Source organism: Mirounga leonina, unplaced genomic scaffold (assembly GCF_011800145.1).
Source record: "Mirounga leonina isolate KUSES-001 unplaced genomic scaffold, KU_Mleo_1.0 Mir_125, whole genome shotgun sequence".
Taxonomy (NCBI): Eukaryota; Metazoa; Chordata; class Mammalia; order Carnivora; family Phocidae; genus Mirounga; species Mirounga leonina.
In genome coordinates, this window is record NW_023270305.1 from 27,273,949 (window position 1) to 27,293,428 (window position 19,480).

General features: G+C 46.0%; 1 protein-coding gene across 2 annotated transcripts in view; it reads left to right on the forward strand.

Annotated features, from left to right (window-relative positions):
* The window catches only part of MTA3 (metastasis associated 1 family member 3), a 172,419-nt gene extending 153,313 nt beyond the window's left edge, over nt 1-19,106 (forward strand). The window contains exons 16-17 of one of the 2 annotated variants that reach the window (XM_035000994.1): nt 796-942; nt 14,688-19,106. In XM_035000994.1, coding sequence (XP_034856885.1) covers nt 796-942; nt 14,688-14,704 — 164 coding nt within the window. In that variant the 3' untranslated portion in view covers nt 14,705-19,106. The remainder of the gene's footprint in view (nt 1-795; nt 943-14,687) is intronic. The other variant, XM_035000993.1, reaches the window with a different exon arrangement.
* The last annotated feature ends 374 nt before the right edge of the window (nt 19,107-19,480 follow it).

The following is a 19,480-nucleotide window of genomic DNA, read 5'->3' on the forward strand; positions in this document are numbered from 1 at the left end:
GGCTCATGCACAGATGGTGACTCAGAATCAGGGGGCAGGTTTAGCTTTGGACAAGACATTGCCCAATAATAGTAACAGACTGAAATCCTTAAATCCAGTTGCTACAGACTGCAATTTCTGTCCATCTGCTTTATCCAAAAAGTGCAAGTAATTCTAGGCTATGTGGCTGACAACAACATACTTCACATAAACACACATATCCCACGTGCACGTCACCGTTTTGTGATATATCCTCCATCAAAGCTTTTCTTCTACTACATCTTGAGTCTAGAATTTGGCATTTGGTGTCAGGTTTCATCTACATCAAAATGTTCTGTAGCTGGGAGAGATTAACCCCGGTCCTATACCCTCCTTGCAAAGCCAGAGGAAGAATCCTGTTTTCCAGAAATCTCTCACACCCGAGACATGCTGCATGCTACGTCTTCTCCAGATAACCTTTAAATTTCTTAAGACCTTGAAGAGTTAGTTGCCTTATTCCCTTAGTAAATCTGTGCTCAAGTGACCTTCTGAAGTGCAAGTGGCGTTTTGTTGTTGTTTTTGTTGCTTGTCCTCCCAACATGAAGCTCAGAGCTCCAGCTAGCAGAGGAGCAGCAGCTCACTTTTGATAAGTAAAGCCATGGTAACAGCACTTGAAGTTGATTCATTATGCAAGTCCTTGGGAAAACAGGCTGGCTCTTAAGGAACTGACTCTCAGCTCATTAAGAAGTAAGATGTGTGCCTATGAGGCAACGTAAGTGCACACAGAGATTTTTAATACCATGTTCTGAGTTGACAAACCTTTTCTCCCCCTGCCAGAGATCCATCCTTCAAAGAAACCTAATGTAATTCGATCTACACCAAGCCTGCAAACCCCCACTACCAAGCGGATGCTAACCACGCCGAATCACACGTCTCTGAGCATTTTGGGGAAAAGAAACTACAGTCATCACAATGGCCTGGATGGTATGTAAGCCCAGGAATTCTGGGGGCCTGATCCCACAGTCCAGGGCCTCTCTGCCCTTGTCCCCTCTGAGCATGTCCCCTGCCAAATCCAAGACGTGTAGCAAACAGGTTCTTCCACCCTCTAATTGAACTGCATGTGTGGTAAGGGGATAAGAGGGAAGGTTGCTGTGTACCACAGTGAAGACGTTTTGCCAAGTGATACTTCACCATCTCCTCAGAAGGGACCTTTTTGCCCACATTCCCTGCGAGGAGGCTTGTTTGGAGAGGAAGTCTGTATTTATCAGGTTGTCTCTGCTGGGTGATAATGTGCTTGCTGGATGCATGCTTACCACTCATTTATGTTTTCCTGAGCAGAAGGGATGATTTCACCTTATGTCTGAGGCAACTGTGCTCTCTGGGGGTTCTTTGGTGTTCTGTGGATCATTTTGGATTTGGCATTTGTCCCCGACTTCTTTCACCTTATACAATGTTTTTAATTGCTCAAGAGTGCTACAAGTCATGAAGGGAATTGCCTGGGTGATGTCGTAAATACAGAAATAATAATTTGTTTGAAATGGAAAAGCTGAGAAATATCACCTCTTATCCAAAGTACTTCCCTTGGGGTTTGGGCACATAGTGACTCTTCAGGTGGAATTGAATTATCTTCCCTTTTTTTGTTTTTTTTAAAGATTTTATTTATTTATTTGACAGAGAGAAACACAGTGAGAGAGGGAACAACAGCAGGGGGGGTGGGAAAGGGAGAAGCAGGCTTCCTGCTGAGCAGGGAGCCCGATGCGGGACTCGATCCCAGGACCCTGGTATCATGACCTGAGCTGAAGGCAGACGCTTAACGACTGAGCCACCCAGGCACCCCTGAATTATCTTCCCATTTGGACTATAAACACAAGGATAATAAATCATCCAGGCAGTATATATTGTCCATTTCAGTAGTCCTAGAATTTGAAGCTGTCTTGATGGTTTAAATGTTGGCATTTATTTACGAGTAAAACTCTCTCCAGGCTTTTCATGTCTTTGAGGCCTCTAAATTCCTTAAGTGACAGTAAATCAGTTATAATGAGGCCCTAGAGCAGGGATGTGAAATAGACCTTCTAGTAATAGTTTCCCATGGTTGTTTTCCTTCAGTATGACTTTTCATGGTCATAGTGATGTCAAAATGAATAAAAAACTGAGGGTGAAAAGTTTAATTTGCATTTATAGGTTATCAGTGTGTTATAGATATGGCTTTCAAGAATTTAGCTACATAGTAGTCTTGCAGAAATACTTATTTGCTAACAAGGACATGGCCATCCTTGCCATAATCCGCCCAATATCTAGACAGCAGAAGACTAAGGACAGATTGTGTCAAAATGTGGAGACTGGATTTCTTCCCAGCTTTTCCTTGCCCACAGCCTGGGGCTTTTGGATTCAGACTTAAATGGAATCAGGAATCTTCCTTTTATGTCATCACCTCCCTGGCCTCTGGAGGTGTGTGCTGTCCTACCACAGGAAGCAGAAATTAAGTTCTGGTTCATACATATACACGTACAATATACACTTTAGGGTAAGAAGACCCTTGTGGTGACTGCGGTTGGAAGAGCAGCTCTCTACTATCTTTTTCCACCTGTGCCCTATAGTCACAGTCACTCAGGCCCCAGTCCTAGCCCCGCATGACAGCTCACATTTTATCACAGGTACCTGTCTCCTTAGAATTTCTAAAAAATGCCACCTCATAGTGTTCCCTCTCTAGGGCTGTTTGTCTCATTTCCTTCTCAAGATTGTTACCGTAAAGGTCGTTGCTTCTCTGCTCCGAACGGGACGAGTGGACAGGGCACACAGTGAATCCGTGGGGTTACGTTAACCGAGACCTTCCACCTCGTTGAGGAGAAGACCCCCGTCTCATTTTCTGAAGAGACTTAGCTGTTGAAACAACTTTTTTCTTCAAACCCTTTTGTCTTTGCCGGCTTGGTATGGAGAGGAAGGCTGATGACATGTACCTTACCTGTGTTACCTCATTTGATTCACATGACAGCAGGTTCTAGGCGGTCAGGGAATGTAACTGTTTTGCATAACATTGTATTTCTACTGCCTAGCACGGTGCCTGTAACTTAGTTGGTTCTTGATAAATGTTAATTGAATAAAGGAGTGATTGAGGAAAATGAGACCTAGAGAGGTCAATTAAATTTTCCAAAGTTCCCAGGTATAAATGGATGGGGATTTCCATTCAGGTGTGGCTGATTTTCGAGTTTGCTCTTTTAACCACGGTTATGAAAGAAGTTGTGGCTCTCACATACGCCGTAGGAGTCGGCGAAGGAGAAAGCACAGAAGTTATCTTAGCTCATTTAACGTAAGAAGTCAATAGGACAGGTACTGGAGGGCAGAGGAGGTGAACAGGAACACGGTGGGGGGCACGGGAAGCCGCCGCCATCTCCAAGGTTGGGAGAGCCAAATGAAGACCACGTTGGGGCTCCCCCTCTTGCTGGAGGCTCAAGGAGGCCCGAGCAGCGAGAACTGAGGCCCCTGAGGGAAGGCGCTGCTCCGCCGGTGCTCGCTCCTCTCAGGTGTGACGAGGCTGGTTCCGGGAGCTGGGAACCGAACAAACACCGGCCGCCGTGAGGCTGACGGGAGCAGGACGTGGCAGGTGCCTTCTCCGACCTCCTGCCTCGCCGGCTCCCTCTAGCACCCCCTGCTGGCGCATCCGGGAGCCGGACGGCAGAGGAACAGTGTTTGCAGGGTCCCAGCCCCCCGCACCGCCCCAGCGGAGTTTCGATGGGTGACTGTGGGGCTGAGAGGCAAGTGTGATGGAAACACACATTGCAGAACATGTCCCCACTTCTGTATTCCCAGTGGAGCTTTTCCTTGGGATAAAGGGTCTGTTTCTTATTTCCTCAGGATATTAAACCTGAGTTCCCAAGGTGAACTCAAAGTACTAGGAAAAAAGTATTAGGCTGATAGTGAGTTTTCATGGGATAGTCAATACCGTCATTTACTGGAACTGATGAATACAAATTCATGGAAAAGCCTCACCCTGTGTGATCCAATCATAAAATCAATTGGCATTGCGACTTAATTATCAGCGGGTCAGACAGACGAGCACACCAAACAGGATGTCGACAGACAGAACTAATTTAACTGGAAACAAAACCTGATTGTACAGAAATATCCAGGTCTCTCAGCTTTAGGGCTTCCTGTCCCCTTCTCAGTGGCTCGCACCCTTCCCTCAGCCTCCACCTTCAGTTGGAAGTTCATGATGAAGAGAAAAAGGGTCCGGATTCCTGTTGGTAGAAAGGATTTTTACCTGACATTAAAAAAAAAAAATGATGGACAGCTTCTTATCATCTTCCTGAAAGTCACTGGCTTTTGTCTGGCCCTGGCCACTTAAAGGCCCTGGTGGTTGGGAGTCAGCCCTCTGTGTCTTCTGTTAAGTATAACCCACATACCCCTCTGTGACGCCCCTATTGGGACTTAAGCTCCAAGGGTGAAAACAGAATCTGCATACATAAGAGGCCTCATTATTTGGGGTCAGTAATGACAGGAAAAATGAAATTTCAAAACAGAGATCTACCTGGTCCCTTACCAGTCAGTCCCCTACACCTCATTCTCGTCCGTCAGGCTGTTGGTCCAGTGGTGTGCTACATGCTGTCATGTGCTTTCCAAATCCTGTCTCCTTTTCTGACTCACAGATGCTTTGATGACATTCTTATTGCCAGCAAACCAAGTACCTACCACATTTGGCCCATGTGGTTAACTCCATGTGGCTGTGAGTAATGAAGGCCCTGAGATCGGTGGGGATAGAAGAGCAATTACTGGAAAGCCTTTCCATGTCTGAGAGCCCAGAAGAGAGGGTAGCAAGGGAAATGGAATTTATCTGCGCCATGGGGAAAAAAAGTACCTCCGAATGTTTGGAATCAGGTGGGATTAACTGCTGCCTTCTCTGATTACGTCCTGTGTGGCCTTGGGTAAATCACTTAGTTTCTTTAAACTTGTTTTCTCCTCTGTAAAGTACAAATTTCATTTGCCTTAATGGAGTTGTGATAATGGTTAAAAATATTGCACCGACTTTATAGCACTTGATCTCCCAGACTCTCTGTGAGGTAGGTGTTACAGCCTGCATTTTAATAATGAACAAACCGAAGCTCAAAGAGGTTAAGGGATTTGCCTAAAGCCCCCCTGCTAACAAACAGCAGAGATGGGATTTAAGCTCCTCTCCAGGGTTGTTTCCAATGGGTGAATAAGGACCCAGATTTGGGTGCTGAGTGCAGCAAGTACCTGGGAGGTGTTTATGTTTTCTGTGTATTGGAGATGGGTGTGTGTTTGGAAATATAGAGAGGAACATAGTAGGCATTTTTCTGTGCTTAGCCTGTGAGTTGTAAGCCACCATTGATTAAAGCTGTCCTTCCATTTCCTGCCTCTGTGAAGCTCTTCGGCCCATATCACAGCCCCTACTGTTTCTGGAAAGGAGAGCATAAGAACTACATTAGTGTCCGAGAGAGGGGAGAAAAAAGAAATAAGAGAAGATTCACAGAATCCCCTAAAGGTGAAATGTGTTTAAATTAAATTATGTGGTATACCCAGCATTGACTCTGACTCATGGTAGGGATTCATTAAGTGCTAAGATTCTATTGCCCCCCACCCTTTAAAGAAGAGCTATTACTAAAGTTGTATTTTGAAAATTGTTAAGATTATCAACCAACGCTTTTGTAGTCATATGTGGACTGTATGTAAATAAAATGTCAACACTTTTCTTAAAACTACATTTATTTCTTACCTAAAAATATGATTTTCAAAAAATGACTCATGGGTTTGCTTGAAAGTAAATGGGTATGTTCCAAAGCATATTTGCACATTAGAAGGGCCCAGTATCTATAAAGAGAAATTGCCTTTGATTAAGTTATTTAAAGGAGTATTGAAGACAGGAAATTAGTTCGATAAAGAGGGCTCATTTTGTTCCCTGGAGGCTCTTGCAATTAGAGACCCTACCGCAGAGGGGATGGAACCTCATCATCCTGAGACAGTGGCATTTTTTTCAGAGGGAAGGCTGAGTCAGAAAAAATCCAGAGAGGAGAGGGGCAGATGGGCTGTTCAGGCATCTCTCATCGTCTCCTTACCCCTAAGAAAATGCCCTCCCCGCCCCAGTCAGCAGGTCTTCCTCTGTGCGGCCCAGGTGACCAGGGACAGGGTGATCGCCTGCTATGTCTCTGTCTTTATCAAATGGGGACCCCGGAGAGCAACTTCTTTCTGTTTTGTAGTCATACGACAAAGGGACATCAATTGGAGTGTGCTCTTTTCCTCTTTTTCTGAGATGATACGGCTTTTGTCCCAGGGGTACCACTGAAGCAGGACTCAGTGTCAGGAAAACCAAAGCAGCAGGCTCAGGAGAGAGGTGAGTTTTCGGTGGGACAGAATCAGGACACCTGAGCCAAGGAAATTGATGAATTGTACAATAAGCTCCTTTTAATCTGCTTTCTTCTGGCTTATTTCCTCTGGGGTGTGTGAATACACTGTAGATCTAAATTTTTTTCTTTATTTGTTTTCCACATTGAGTAATATCATTTTTCTGAGTCCCCTATGAAGAGGGTATCCAGTGTGGATGCCTCTAAGTACAATATTATGATCTGGGGTGTGAAGACTGTCCTTTGGATGACTTGTTTCTGAATCAGTGATTCAACAGCTCCAACTGTTTGCATCCCAACTCCGAGAAATGGGTGGTGATGAGGCCCATTGTACCAGTGAGAGAGCTCTGGGAATGCATCTGCTGTGTTCACAAATCCCAATAAAAATAGACTGCCAGCAACAGCTGATGGCATTCCTAGGCATGCTTGGGCCCAGGCTGCCTTCTGTCAACATTTTTATAGCCTTTCAAAAGAATACAGTTTTTTTTTTAATCTTCCAAAATATTGTTTGTGGAAGAACATCAAGTGTCCCTGGATTCGCCTCTGATCTCCTTGTCTCAAGATGTAATGTTACAACCTAGTTTCATAGATAAAAGTGCCTTTGAATTTTCTTTTTTTCCCCAGTATTTTCTAATGGATCATTATGGCCCCGGGGTTTATTGAATGTGAAGTAATTATAGCGGAGTACCTAGTATATCTAGAGAGTTTCAGGACTATTGAAGCATTATGTGAGGGCAGTGGATGTTCGTTCATACTGTGAATCCATAGGGGTGGCATTGTAGAGAAAAACAGACCCAAATGCATTAGGCATGAGTAATTAACAACTTGGTGTTTTGGAATATTCTGGAAGGGTGCCAAATCGGCCACACCTGGGACCATTCCTGGGTTTACTAATATCAGTTGCTCCCAGAGAATACTTTTATCCTATTCCTGAGGGATATACTAGTGTGCGAGCCTGTAAGAGGTCTAGACTTCACACCCTCTGAGCAATAGAAGAGTGACAAAAGTCCATGGTAGTTGCTCAAGGGTCCTCCTCAATAAAGTGTCTCTGTTTACCTGCAAGGGACATTAGAGGAAACCTTTTTAACCAACCTCTCCCAATGTATTCCCATTCTCGGTGATATGTGGAAGGTGAGTCTCTGAGAAAGATAGTGAACCTCTAACTTGAGAGCTATCCTGTGTTTTTTTCGGGAAAGTGTAGATGCTTGGGAAAGGAGATTGAGGAAGACAGCAGAGGAAGAGGATTAAGTCCCTAAGGAACAACTCTTCCATAGAAGAAGCGCGACCCATCCATCCAAAGAGCTGGCACATATGTCTGAGAAGGCCCTTGAGACATCAGTATTAGATCTTGATGCCCCGGGGAGGTAAAGACCAACTCCAGAAACCAACTGATTTAAGTATCTTCCTGAGCAGTCTCTTTGGATCCCACTATGGAAGTGAGAAGTGTTCTGAATCTGGAGGCCCCCAGGGCAATGGAAATGGAAAGATTTGTCACAGTCTAGTTGATTCGGGGACCCCCCACTGGGTTCATTTTAAGCTTCCCAACCTAGCTCATTATTATTTTCTTTTCCTGTTTCCTGTTTTTCCTTCCAGATGACTGAGTACTCTTTAAGCTCAGAAAACATCTGAGTTATAATCTATGCATTTTCCTGCCTCAACCAAATATTTATTTTTATCAACAATTATTTACATATAAATGAATGTGAAAAGTAATTAATGTAAAAATGAGGAGCAAGGTTGAAGGCAACTTTGTTAAATGGAGGTGCCAGAAGAGGATAACCTGAGAGTTTCCATGACAGTCTGATTGCAGCTTTGCTGAGTGCCTACAGGAGCCCCTCCCCAGGGCAGCCAGGGAGCACAGCCCAGAGTCCTGGGGAAACAGGGCTGACCACATTTTAGGCATCTGGAATCAGACAGCAGAGGAAAGGGTCAAGGGGCACCTGGGTGGCTCAGTTGTTAAGCATCTGCCTTTGGCTGGGGTCGTGATCCCTGGGTCCTGGGATCGAGCCCCGCGTCGGGCCCCCCGTTGAGCCCCGCGTCGAGCCCCCCGTCGATCCCCCCGTCGAGCCCCCTGTCGAGCCCCCCGTCGAGCCCCGCGTCGGGCTCCCTGCTCGGCGGGAAGCCTGCTTCGCCCTCTCCCACTCCCTCTGATTGTGTTCCTGCTCTCGCTCTGTCAAATAAATAAATAAAATCTTTTTAAAAAAGAAGAAGAAGAGAGGGTCAAGATATTGGACATTGGACCTCCTACACTGGTCCTCCAATTTTCTTTTTTCTCTCCAGTTTTCTGGGAGACTCTCAACTTTATATTCCAACCGGATTTGTCTATTTCTCCCTTTATTCTGTCAATTTTTGCCTCAGTATTTTAAAGTTCTGTTATTGGTGATATATATATATAATTATAATTTTTATGTCTTTTTTACCTTTTTATCACTGTGAAATGATTCTTTTTACTCTGTTAATACTCCTTGTCTTGAAGTCTATTTTGTATGATATTAACATGATCACACCAGTTTTCTTTTTTCTCCTATCCTTCTTAGGGTTATTTTTAAATGATTTTTTTCTAGTTTTATTAAACTCAGAATGATTCTTATGCAGTATCTCTAAAGCCAGCACCTGTTATTCCACCAGATTTTTAAAAAACCCATAAAGCTATTTTCCATTATCATTTCTTTTTTAAACCGCTTTATTGAGGCTTAATTGACATTCAACTACATATATTTCTTATTTTAAAGATTTTAATTAATTAATTAATTTATTTATTTATTTTAGAGAGAGAGAGCATGTGTGCACGCGAGTAGGGGGAGGAGCAGAGGGAGAGGGAAAGAGAGAATCCCAAGCAGACTCCCCGCTGAGTGTGCGGAGCCTGACCTGGGGCTGGGGCTGGATCTCATGACCTGAGTTGAAATCATGAGTTGAACACTTAACCAACTGAGCCACCTAGGCACCCCTCAACTGCACATATTTAAAATATACAACTTGAGGGCTCCTGGGTGGCTCAGTCGTTAAGCGTCTGCCTTTGGCTCAGGTCATGATCCCAGGGTCCTGGGATCGAGCCCCGCATCGGCCTCCCTGCTCCGTGGGAAGCCTGCTTCTCCCTTTCCCACTCCCCCTGCTTGTGTTCCCTCTCTCGCTATGTCTCTCTCTGTCAAATAAATAAATAAAATCTTAAAAAAAAAAAAAGATTCTCTCAAAAAAATAAAATAAAATAAAATATACAACTTGATAAGTATAATGTATGTATGTACCAGGAAACCACCAGTCACTTAGCCATCCATTATCCACTTAATAAACTTATCCATCACCCTCAAAAATTTCCTTATAACCCTTTATAATCGACCCTCCCACCCACCGCATCTTCCCTACTTCATCTCAGGTGACCAGTGGTCTGCTTTTTGTCACCACAGATTAGTTTACATTTTTTAGAATTTTATATAAATGGACTCATATTACTATATGCTTTATTTGTCAGTCTGAATAACTTTTAGAGATCTTCAAGTTCATTGATTCTTCTGCAGTATTTTTTTTTTAAGATTTTATTTATTTATTTGAGAGAGAGAATGAGATAGAGAGAGCATGAGAGGGGGGAGGGTCAGAAGGAGAAGCAGACTCCCTGCTGAGCAGGGAGCCCAATGCGGGGACTTGATCCGGGACTCCAGGATCATGACCTGAGCTGAAGGCAGTCACTTAACCAACTGAGCCACCCAGGTGCCCCTGCAGTATTTTTTTTTTTTAAGTAAACTCTTTGCCCAACACGCTGGAACTTACGACCCCAAGATCAAGAGTTGCATACTCTACTGACTGAGCCAGCCAGGGGCCCCTCTTTTGCAGTATTGAATTTGCTATTAATCCCATCTAACAAATTATTCATTTTAGATTTTGTATTTTTCAGTTTTAGAATTTCCATTTAGTTCTTTTGTATTTCTCCTAAAATATACCATTTTGTTACCCATTATATTCATCTTTTTTTATAGATTCTGTTATTTTCCTTTGCAGAGTGTTGCATTTTGTCCTAGCAAGCAATTAATTTGGTAGGTCACCTTGATTCTCTGGAGGCTTGTTTTAAAACTTTAAAAGGTCTGGTTTATTTCAGTTTTGCTCTTAGTCCCATGAGATTTCAATGGAAAGACCAAATTATTTGCCCAATCCCTCCTACTTGGCAGAACTTAAACTCCAAAATCTGTCTTCCCAGCAGTAGACAGCTGCTGAGGTTGCTGCTCAGCCTTTTTTAGCCTTTCAGCTGATGTTTCCCACTGGACTCCTTGGAGTCCCACCTCATAAATTCATAGTTCCAGAACCAGCCCGTGATTTGAGGGGAGTATATATATAGAGATTTGGCGGCTTCCCTTTCCCTGTCCTCTTCCTTTCCGGGATCTCCTCCTGTATTTCCAGCTATATTAGCAGCCTCAAACTGGACTCTCCCTGATTCCTTAGCCCAGTTAGACTCCAGTTTTCTGCTTGAGCCATATTCCTTTTGTACTGCATGGAAGTGTCCCTAAAGGAAAAGCCAGTTAGGGGTGGATCTCATCGAATCTCACCTTTTTTTCAAGGATCATATCCCCTTCATTTTTTGCCTGCTTTTTGGTTGCTCTCCAGAACCTTAAGTTGTTTTTTTTTTAATATTTTATCCAGCGTTTATTATTGTTATTGGCTGGAGGGTTAGCCCAAAATAAATTAGCCCACGATTATAGAATGTAGAACTCTTCAATCTTCCTATAGGCTCTCTGCCAACTACCCTTGGTTCTATCAATTTAAGAAAAAAAATTTTAAGTTTGTTTTTATTTATTTACGTAATTTCTACATCCAACATGGGCTTGTACTCATGACCCTGCAATCAAGAGTCATATGCTCCTCCGACTGAGCCAGCCAGGTGCCCCTCAATTTTTTTTTTTCCACTTCCAAGTGAAACCAAACGATTTATTTGTGCTAAATGAGTGGAAATAACGTATTCAGAGTATACTTGTTTGTACACCGCACTTGCTTATATTGGGCGACACAAGCGCTCATCCAGCTAATGTGCTACTTTCTTCTCACCTCTTGTCTCTTCTGCCAAGCAATAAAGTATTCTGTGGCTGTTATGCCAAGAGATTCCTATAATGTTCATTTCAAATAGTACTTTTTTTTTTTTTAAAGATTTTATTTATTTATTTGAGACAGAGAATGAGAGACAGAGAGCACGAAAGGGAGGAGGGTCAGAGGGAGAAGCAGACTCCCCGCTGAGCAGGGAGCCCGATGCGGGACTCGATCCTGGGACTCCAGGATCATGACCTGAGCCGAAGGCAGTCGCTTAACCAACTGAGCCACCCAGGCACCCCTCAAATAGTACTTTCTAATAGTATTTTGCACCTTTAAAATATTTGTTCAAACTCTATTTTAGGGGAACACGAAGAATGGAAAGGGGAAAATAGCTGTTTCTGTTATAATAATGTTGCCTTCTGCAGCAGAAATCAGCCATCAAAACCACCGGTGGGCAGGACAACATTTATCGACTCGTGTTAGAGGGGCCGGTCTGGGTAGGTTAACACTAAAGATAAGGAAAGAATCACACCTTAATATACAATAATTATCCATCCTACGTGTATGTGGAAAAGGTACAGCCATGTGATCCATTACTTTAGCCTATCGTTTCACAAGAGACATGGATGTTGACATATACTGAAAATAACCTATAAAAAGTGTATCTGTAGAAAGCTCTATCAAAGAGTATATTGTCTCGGGCACTGAGGCATCTAACTTTCCATTCTACACCAAAAGCTAGATTTTCAAAGGTCTGAATTGTAGTGAATTATTGGTATGTTTGGTAAACACCATTATAATGGGGGGCAGGGGGAGGGGAGTAACAGCTCAGTAATTCTCTGCAAATTCATGAAAAAAAAATGTAACAGATGACTTTTTCCATCAGTGTTTTACTTGAATCTACGTGTACGTCCATTCCCTGGCTGGAACATTTGCTATTCGATATTTGGTAATTCAGCAGCAGTGTGCAATTTTTGCTTGGCCCCAGAGCTTCATTTTCCTGGCTTTTAGGTTTGTAAAATAAAAAGGGATATCTTTTTTACATTTTTTTTCATGATTTTTTTTTTTAAATAACATACGGTCTGTGTTTCATGGATACTGTATCTTTTCTTACTCCTCTGAAGATATTAATGATAGTGTTTCCTGTTTTTTAAGTTTTCTTGTCTATGAATAGTCTGTTTCCTCCAATTTTAATTCTTCTCTTTGTTCTTTGTTTTGGTCTCTGACATTTATGTTGGAGGTTTTCCCCTGGTGACCTGTGGTTGTTTACTAATGTTTAAGAGTAGGAGACTAAAATCAAACTGAAAGCTCTGTGTTCTGCTTGTGGGTGGAGCCTCTGGTGTGCTTCATGGTATGGTGATCAGGCTGGGCTGTTTGTTGGGTGGCCCAAATGCCACTGTTTCCAGGTCTGCTCTCATAGACTGGTCCCGTTTCCCAGAGGAAGAGTCTTCCCATCTATCGTAGTCCATTCAGGCTGCTATAAGAAAATGCTGCAGATGGATCACTGTAAACAACAGAGATTTATTTCTCACAGTTCTAGAGGCTAGGAAGTCCAAGATCAGGGTGGTGGCATGGTTGGGTTCTGGTGAAAGCCCTCTTCCAGGTTTCAGACTGCTGACTTCTCTCTGTGTCCTCACATGGCAGAAGGGGCTAGGGAGCTCTGTGGGGTCTCTTTATACTCTCATGACCTACTCACTTCCCAAAGGTCTCCCCTCCCAATACCATCACATTGGGCATTAGGATTTCAAGATAGGAATTTTGTGGGGACACAAACACCAGACCATAGAACAGTCTCTTCCCCCAGAGTTTAAGGTTTAGCAGGATGCTTTCTGGGAACTAAATGGGAAGAACACTGGAGGTCTCATCATCCATTAGGCGTATGTTCACTTGATTCCTCAATTTTGGAGTGGCCAGCCCTGCCCTCAAATGGTGTCCCCTGAGACTGAGACCCTCTTTTGGGTCCTCTTCAGAGGACACACATTCAGACTTGTGGCAGGCAGGCAATTGCCTAAGAGTATGGAGCCAGGAGGGCTTCTAGGGGTCTACCTGCTTCTCAACAGCCTTCAACTAATCTCCAGGCTTCAGTCTCCCTTCCCCACTGCCAGAGGTCTCTGGTGTTAATTCCTGAGCCATTTGAAGACCCTTTGGACAAATTGTGTTCTTGGCTTTCTTCACTGCCAGCCTCAGGTTTGGCTTTCTTGAGTGCATAGTCTGTTATCACTCATGTATCTGCTTTCCAGCCTCCAAAATTCTGATGGTGGTTTTGCCTCTGGGTTTCAGAAGGGAGGGAAATGAACTCAGAATCCAGCAGCTGGATTCAAGAAGGTGGTTTTCGTTGCATTGATTAGCTGGGATGCAGAATCTCCAAGTCCATGGACATGAAGTACTTCTAAAGAGTGAAACCAAGAGGGAAATTTTTGTAGAAAAACAGGTGCTTATGAATCAGGGTTAGTATAGACAAAAGTAGCAAGTGTAGATTAATGCTTTTGAGAATTTATTTATAAGCAAAAAAGGGCTACATCGTCTAGTAAGGAGACCTAAGAAAGGGTGTACATCTCCTCCTAGGGTTCTCTGCTGTGCTGGGGCCTCTGCATCTGGACCCTGCATGTGGCACTTGTTCCTTCAAGGAAATGCAGTGGGGTTGAGGAAGCTCCTAGCAGGGGGCAGTGAAGTGATAGCCTTACAAGGGCAGATGGGATTCTACAGCCGGGAATGGGTGGTGACATGTCTCAACTTAAAACCACAGCCAGTGTGAAGTAGGCTGGTGTCAACCTGAATGCTAGAAGGTTGCTTTTGAAACAGAAGCAGGTAAGTTTGGCACAAATAAAAGGAAGCACAATTTACCGAAACAGAACAGAAACTTGGGAAACTATTATAAGTGGCTCTTCTTGCAGATGGCTTAATTCCCCAGGGGTTGGACAAAAACAGAGCATTCCTCCCCCGCCATCCCCCATAAAAAAAAAAAAGAGAGAGAGAGAGAGAGAGAGCTTTCTAAGAAATCCTGGAGGTTCTGACACATACATAACCCTTCACATAGACACTGACAAGGACAGTATGCTCTTATTGGGATGGATGGAGAATGGGGCAGCTTGGTGTAGCAGGGAAATCTTGACCTGAATTAAGAAGATCTGAGTTCAAATCCTCAACTTACTTGCTGTGTGACCTTGAGCAAGTTCCTAACCTTTCTGATGCTCACAGGTTCTGGTAAAGTTGTTAAATAATGCAGTTACATAACCCACAGTAGGTTCAATGAAGCAAAGGTTAGCCTGAGTCCGAAACTGAATTATCTTGGTTTTTATTTAACACGTATTTGCTGAGCCCTGTCAAATACCAGGCTGTGTACATATATCTCCCCTATTCTAGAAAGGCTCATGAAGTGAAGGCCCAGCTCTGTTCCATCCTGCAGACCTTCCTCAGGATGGCGGGAGGCTGTGAAGGTGAGCATCCCTATGTCCTCTCCCTTGGCTGGGGCTCCTGGTCCCATCTCAGCAGACAACCCCCACTTCCCTCTTAGCCACCTTCCTAATAACCAAGTGAAAGGTTTCACAACCTAGTGAGTAATACCAGATGGTAGTGATGCGCAGGCCACTTCTGCTTTTTATTATTTATTTCTTTTGAGAGTCTCTAGAGGACCAACTCTGGGAAGGAGAGTTGAAGGTTTCAGGGGGAGAGGGAGGGGGTGGGAATGAGAGCCACTATGACATGGTGGGTGTTTGAGATTCATTCCCCTCCTACAGGAAAGTGTTCCTAGCCTGTGAGTGCCCACATCACTGTGATTATTTATGGTTACCTCAGATCACACTGTGTCTCCTCCAGTCCAGTTGTGCTCCCCATTCCTTAGTATCTGGTCAGAGACTGCCCGTGATGTAGGTTTGATAAGCATATCGGCACCTGCCTGGTATGCTGTACACCTTGGCAGTAACCACCACACCTGCCCATCCAAAACCCAGCTTTTAGGATACTTCAGTGTCATTCACATATTTTCTTGGCCTCAATTAGATTTCCCTTTGGTCCAACCTGAAACTACCCTGCGTGAGCTTTTATTTGAATGAATGCCTGACTGCCTTTCCTTGACGTTGGCGACGTTGTGGGTGGGAGGGCTGACTCTGTCCTTGATCTCACTTTGCCTCCTCTGTCAGAACTGCTTTAACGTTGACCCCATTTCTCTCCTTCCCCAGAACTCACATGCTGCGTGTCAGACTGAGCTATCCCTATTTCATACTATAAGCCAAGACTCGCTACACTGTCCTGCTAATGTTCACAGTCATGCCCGGGAAGGAGGCAGCCCCATTTCCAGCACATTTCAGTGGGAGACCTTCACATGTGCCCCCTGGAGACTCGGTGGGGCAGGGGAAGAAACTGTTAGGAGTGCACGGCGCCAAAGTCGCGTTTCCATGTGTGAATCAATGTCACCTCGCTTTCCTCTCAGAGACCTCACTGTCCCACAGCGGGACCTGCCTGAAAATTGAGGGGACGAGGGAGCCCCTCAGCCTCCTCCTCCTCCAGCACTCCGCTCCCAGGCACCGCGGCTCCTCCAGCAGCATAGCTGCTGGGAGCTCAGAGCTGCTGCTGCCCTGCATGTGTCCGCTCAGCCCTGTTGTCGGCGCCATGATGGTCTGCAGGAGGGACATGGCAGCTTTCTGAATGGATTTTTCTCAAGGAAAGTGCCAGTGTATGCAGTTCATGACATTCCCCTATCTTTGCCGTTACTGTCACTTGGCTTTTTCTCAATAGGCTTCATCTTTATTTTTTTCTAATGGGGAAGTTTTGCTCTCACCCCTGCATCCTATATTTGGCTCTCCCTCCTCTACCCCTCCTAGATACAGAATTATGAGATTCTGACAAAAAATAAGAAAATCTTCTTCAGTAAGCCTGTGAACTCTTCATATCATCTGTATTTTATTGTTGGAGAGAAGCTGGTGTCCTACTTGGTTCTGCCTGGCCCCAAACAGCTCCAGCAAAAGCAGGTGTTGAAACAGCTGAGCGTGTGTATCACCGCGTGTATCACCGTGACAAGCCATTCGCGGACTGCCCTATTCCCTGACAGCCAAGCCAGCCGCCGAGCAACTGCGGCCAGGTTAGTCCTTCAACGAGTCACAAACCCCCCAGGTTTATTTTAAGCAGACGGAATCTGTTTGGCCTAGGAGGGTGAAATGAGAGAAGTGTGTTTGCAGGTGAGTGTGCATATACGACACCACAAGCCCCCCCACCCTTCCAGCCCAGACATTTCTGTGAACACACGTGCCTAGGCCCCGGGAGATGTGCCTGTGACCCAGTTTTCGCTGGCTTGGGCTCTTCCTGTCTGCCCTCAGCACCAGCGCTTGCTGGCCCCACAGGCTGGCCATTCTGCAGCTCTGTGCACACAGCTGCAGGGGTAGGAATAGCTTAGTTCCCCACAACTCCCCAAGCAGATATGAGTCTGGCCACTCCCCTGTCCTCCATTTGCAGGGACAGGCTCACAGCACCGTGAAAGAAAACTGGAGTCTCTGGCCTTTGAGCTGTCCCTGGGGACTGCAGCTGGATGGCCAAACAGCCAAGTGGTTGCAAGACAGAATGACTACAATTGAGCTGACACTCCCCCGCCCCCCAAGCAGAGTGAGGTATCATTAAAATGACAATGACACTGTAGATGCCCAGATGCTCAGAGTCTGGGTTCAGCTCAGCAAAGAGAACCTGATGGATGATGGCTGACGGCGATGCCCAGAGCTCAAGCTGCCTTTTCCTTCTCCAGTTTGCAGCCAGAGTGGCTTCTCTTCTAAGGCGTTGCTTCTCATCTTTGGCTTTTGCAAGCGTGACCTGGGGATGTGTCACCACCAATGCCAACTCTTGGAGCTGTTCTGGGTCTTGGCTTGTGTTAGAGGTGCCCAGTGAGTGGGGCAGAGGTGACAGGGATTGTCCTCAGGGTTCCCCAGAGAAAAGTCCCCTCTGAAAAGACCTAGGGAGACGAGGCAGTTGGCTCTCTGCATCACACGCCACATGGTGTGTTCTCTCTAAAGAAAAACACGAGAAAGCTGTCTCAGTGCCCTGCCCTGGACTTATTGTCACTCATGGACACAGGAGGTGCGATGGCTACCTGGCCCTTTCATGCTCCTCTCCTGACCCATGTGAAATGTGACTGTTGATTGGAGAGCAGTCCACTTCTGTGACTCTGCTGCCAAGCTTCACTCTCTCTGCCTCTTGGGAGAGGCCCTCCTCATCCGGGCCCCAGAGATTTGGAGGCTGAGGCCAAGCCCAGTCTGCAGAGAGAACAGGGAGTCCCCCACCCTAGTTGTAGTTCACATTTAGCTTTGGTAAAAGCGCAGCTCATTTTGAGCCACGTGTACCAAGAAAGCCGTTCCTTCACCTTGTAGTAAGAACTCCTGTTCTACAGCCTCATCCTCCTACAAAGAGGATGTTGACTAAGATCTTTATGTTCCCACTTCATCTCTGGAAAGTTCCCCAGCATTCTGACTGAACACTCAAGGGAATAGAGAAATGACACCAAGGAGCCTCTAACATTGGCCTTGGCCGTTCTGAGCAGTTGGTCCTGAGAGGGTTTCCCGGCCACCCCTTCCTGGGGCCACAGTGTCTCCATTGTGTGTGTTGGGGGCAGGTCACCATGGTGCAGCGAGCTCGTGGGGTAGACATGCAGGTCTGTCTGCACGGCCCACGGCAGATGTGCCCGGTGGCACTGTGCTGAGCCTGGTCTGTGCTCCCTTGGATGAGGACACAAAAAAGCTCACAAGCCATCTTCCCATTCTGCGTCACCACCTGCCCACCCCCAGAGATGGTGCAAAAGAGGAGGACAGACTGGTTTTTAGCCCACCGCTCACAATTCTACTTTGCCCACAGCCCGGTTTCTATCAGTTAGCATCCAACCAGGGACACAGAAGCCACTCCAAATATTTAAAACAGGGGTTTTAATCCAGAGAATTATTGAACACAGAAACAAGAAGAGGCCAAACTCAGAGGTGGGGAGCAATAGCAGGAAATAGCCACCCCCAGAGGCTGGTGGAGGCCACGTTACCAGAGCACGGGGACTAGGTCCAGTGGGAGGAACTGGGGACCACAGAAGGCCTATATGGTGGGACCTGGGGCCTCGAGGAGGCATGGTCACTGCTGGAAACAACCCCCCCCAGGCATGTGTGGGGAGAAATAGCCTGGCTTCTCCTTTTCTCGTGCCCTGCAGATTCTTCAGGTGCCTCTTGTTAGTTAAACCCAGCTGGAAGCCAGCTGACCTGGGGTCCTGGGATAAGCACACTGCAGCGGTCAGCCCCCGCCGCTCAGAGCAGGGGGGGGGGGAAGAGGAGCAGGTCTGAGGCAAGCAGGCTGCGATGTACGTGGCCTCGGTTTGCCCTGTGTCATGTCCAGCCTGCTGTTTATGCCCCATGCTATTCTTAGACCCCGGTGAGAGTAGACGCAGGAGCTGACCCCGTGGGGGTTTTGTAGACTCACTCACCTAGAGAGGAAAATGTTTTTGGAAGGGAGGGGTAAAGCCTTTATTCTCCACGGTTGTCCTTGTTTTCCCTTGGGGGAATTTACCCGTTTAGCAACCCCACCTCACCATTCCCCTCAGGAAAGCCATGTCCCAGTTTTCTGTGCATCCTTCCCCTCCGTTCCTCTGCTCCGAACTTCTGATTTGCCTTGCCAGAGAACACTAGCCCAGACCATGCATCAGTGGTCATGAGTGTTTCCCCAGGATGATTCATTCAGAGCGTGATATTAGTGTGGACTGTCTGTCTGTAAGTAGATACCATCTACTAATCAATTTGTATTGTGTTTCCAATAAATTTCTGGAGATCATGTCTGGTTTGATGCTGTCGTTTGCTGGGATGGTGGCTCCGCGATAAGGCTCAGTGCGTGCTCGCCCCAGCCCCCAGCATCAGGTGCTCCTCGTCTTGGGTTCACTCTCCCCCTGCGTAGCTCACAGACCAGGCTGGAGAGGCTGACCTTCCCCAGCCACACTGAGACTCTCAGAGACCTATGCCCAAGGTCTGCATTTTCTTCTGCGGGGTCCCATCAGCCACATCCTGAAGCTAGGTCACTCCAGGAGGGAGGTGGCCTTGGACCCTCGAGTCCCCTCGGCCCAGAGGTAGGAGGAAGCCTTCCCCATCAACCACTCTTGCGCTGCTGTGCCCAGTGCTGGCCCCCGTGTGAGAGCGAGGCTCCCTAGCAGG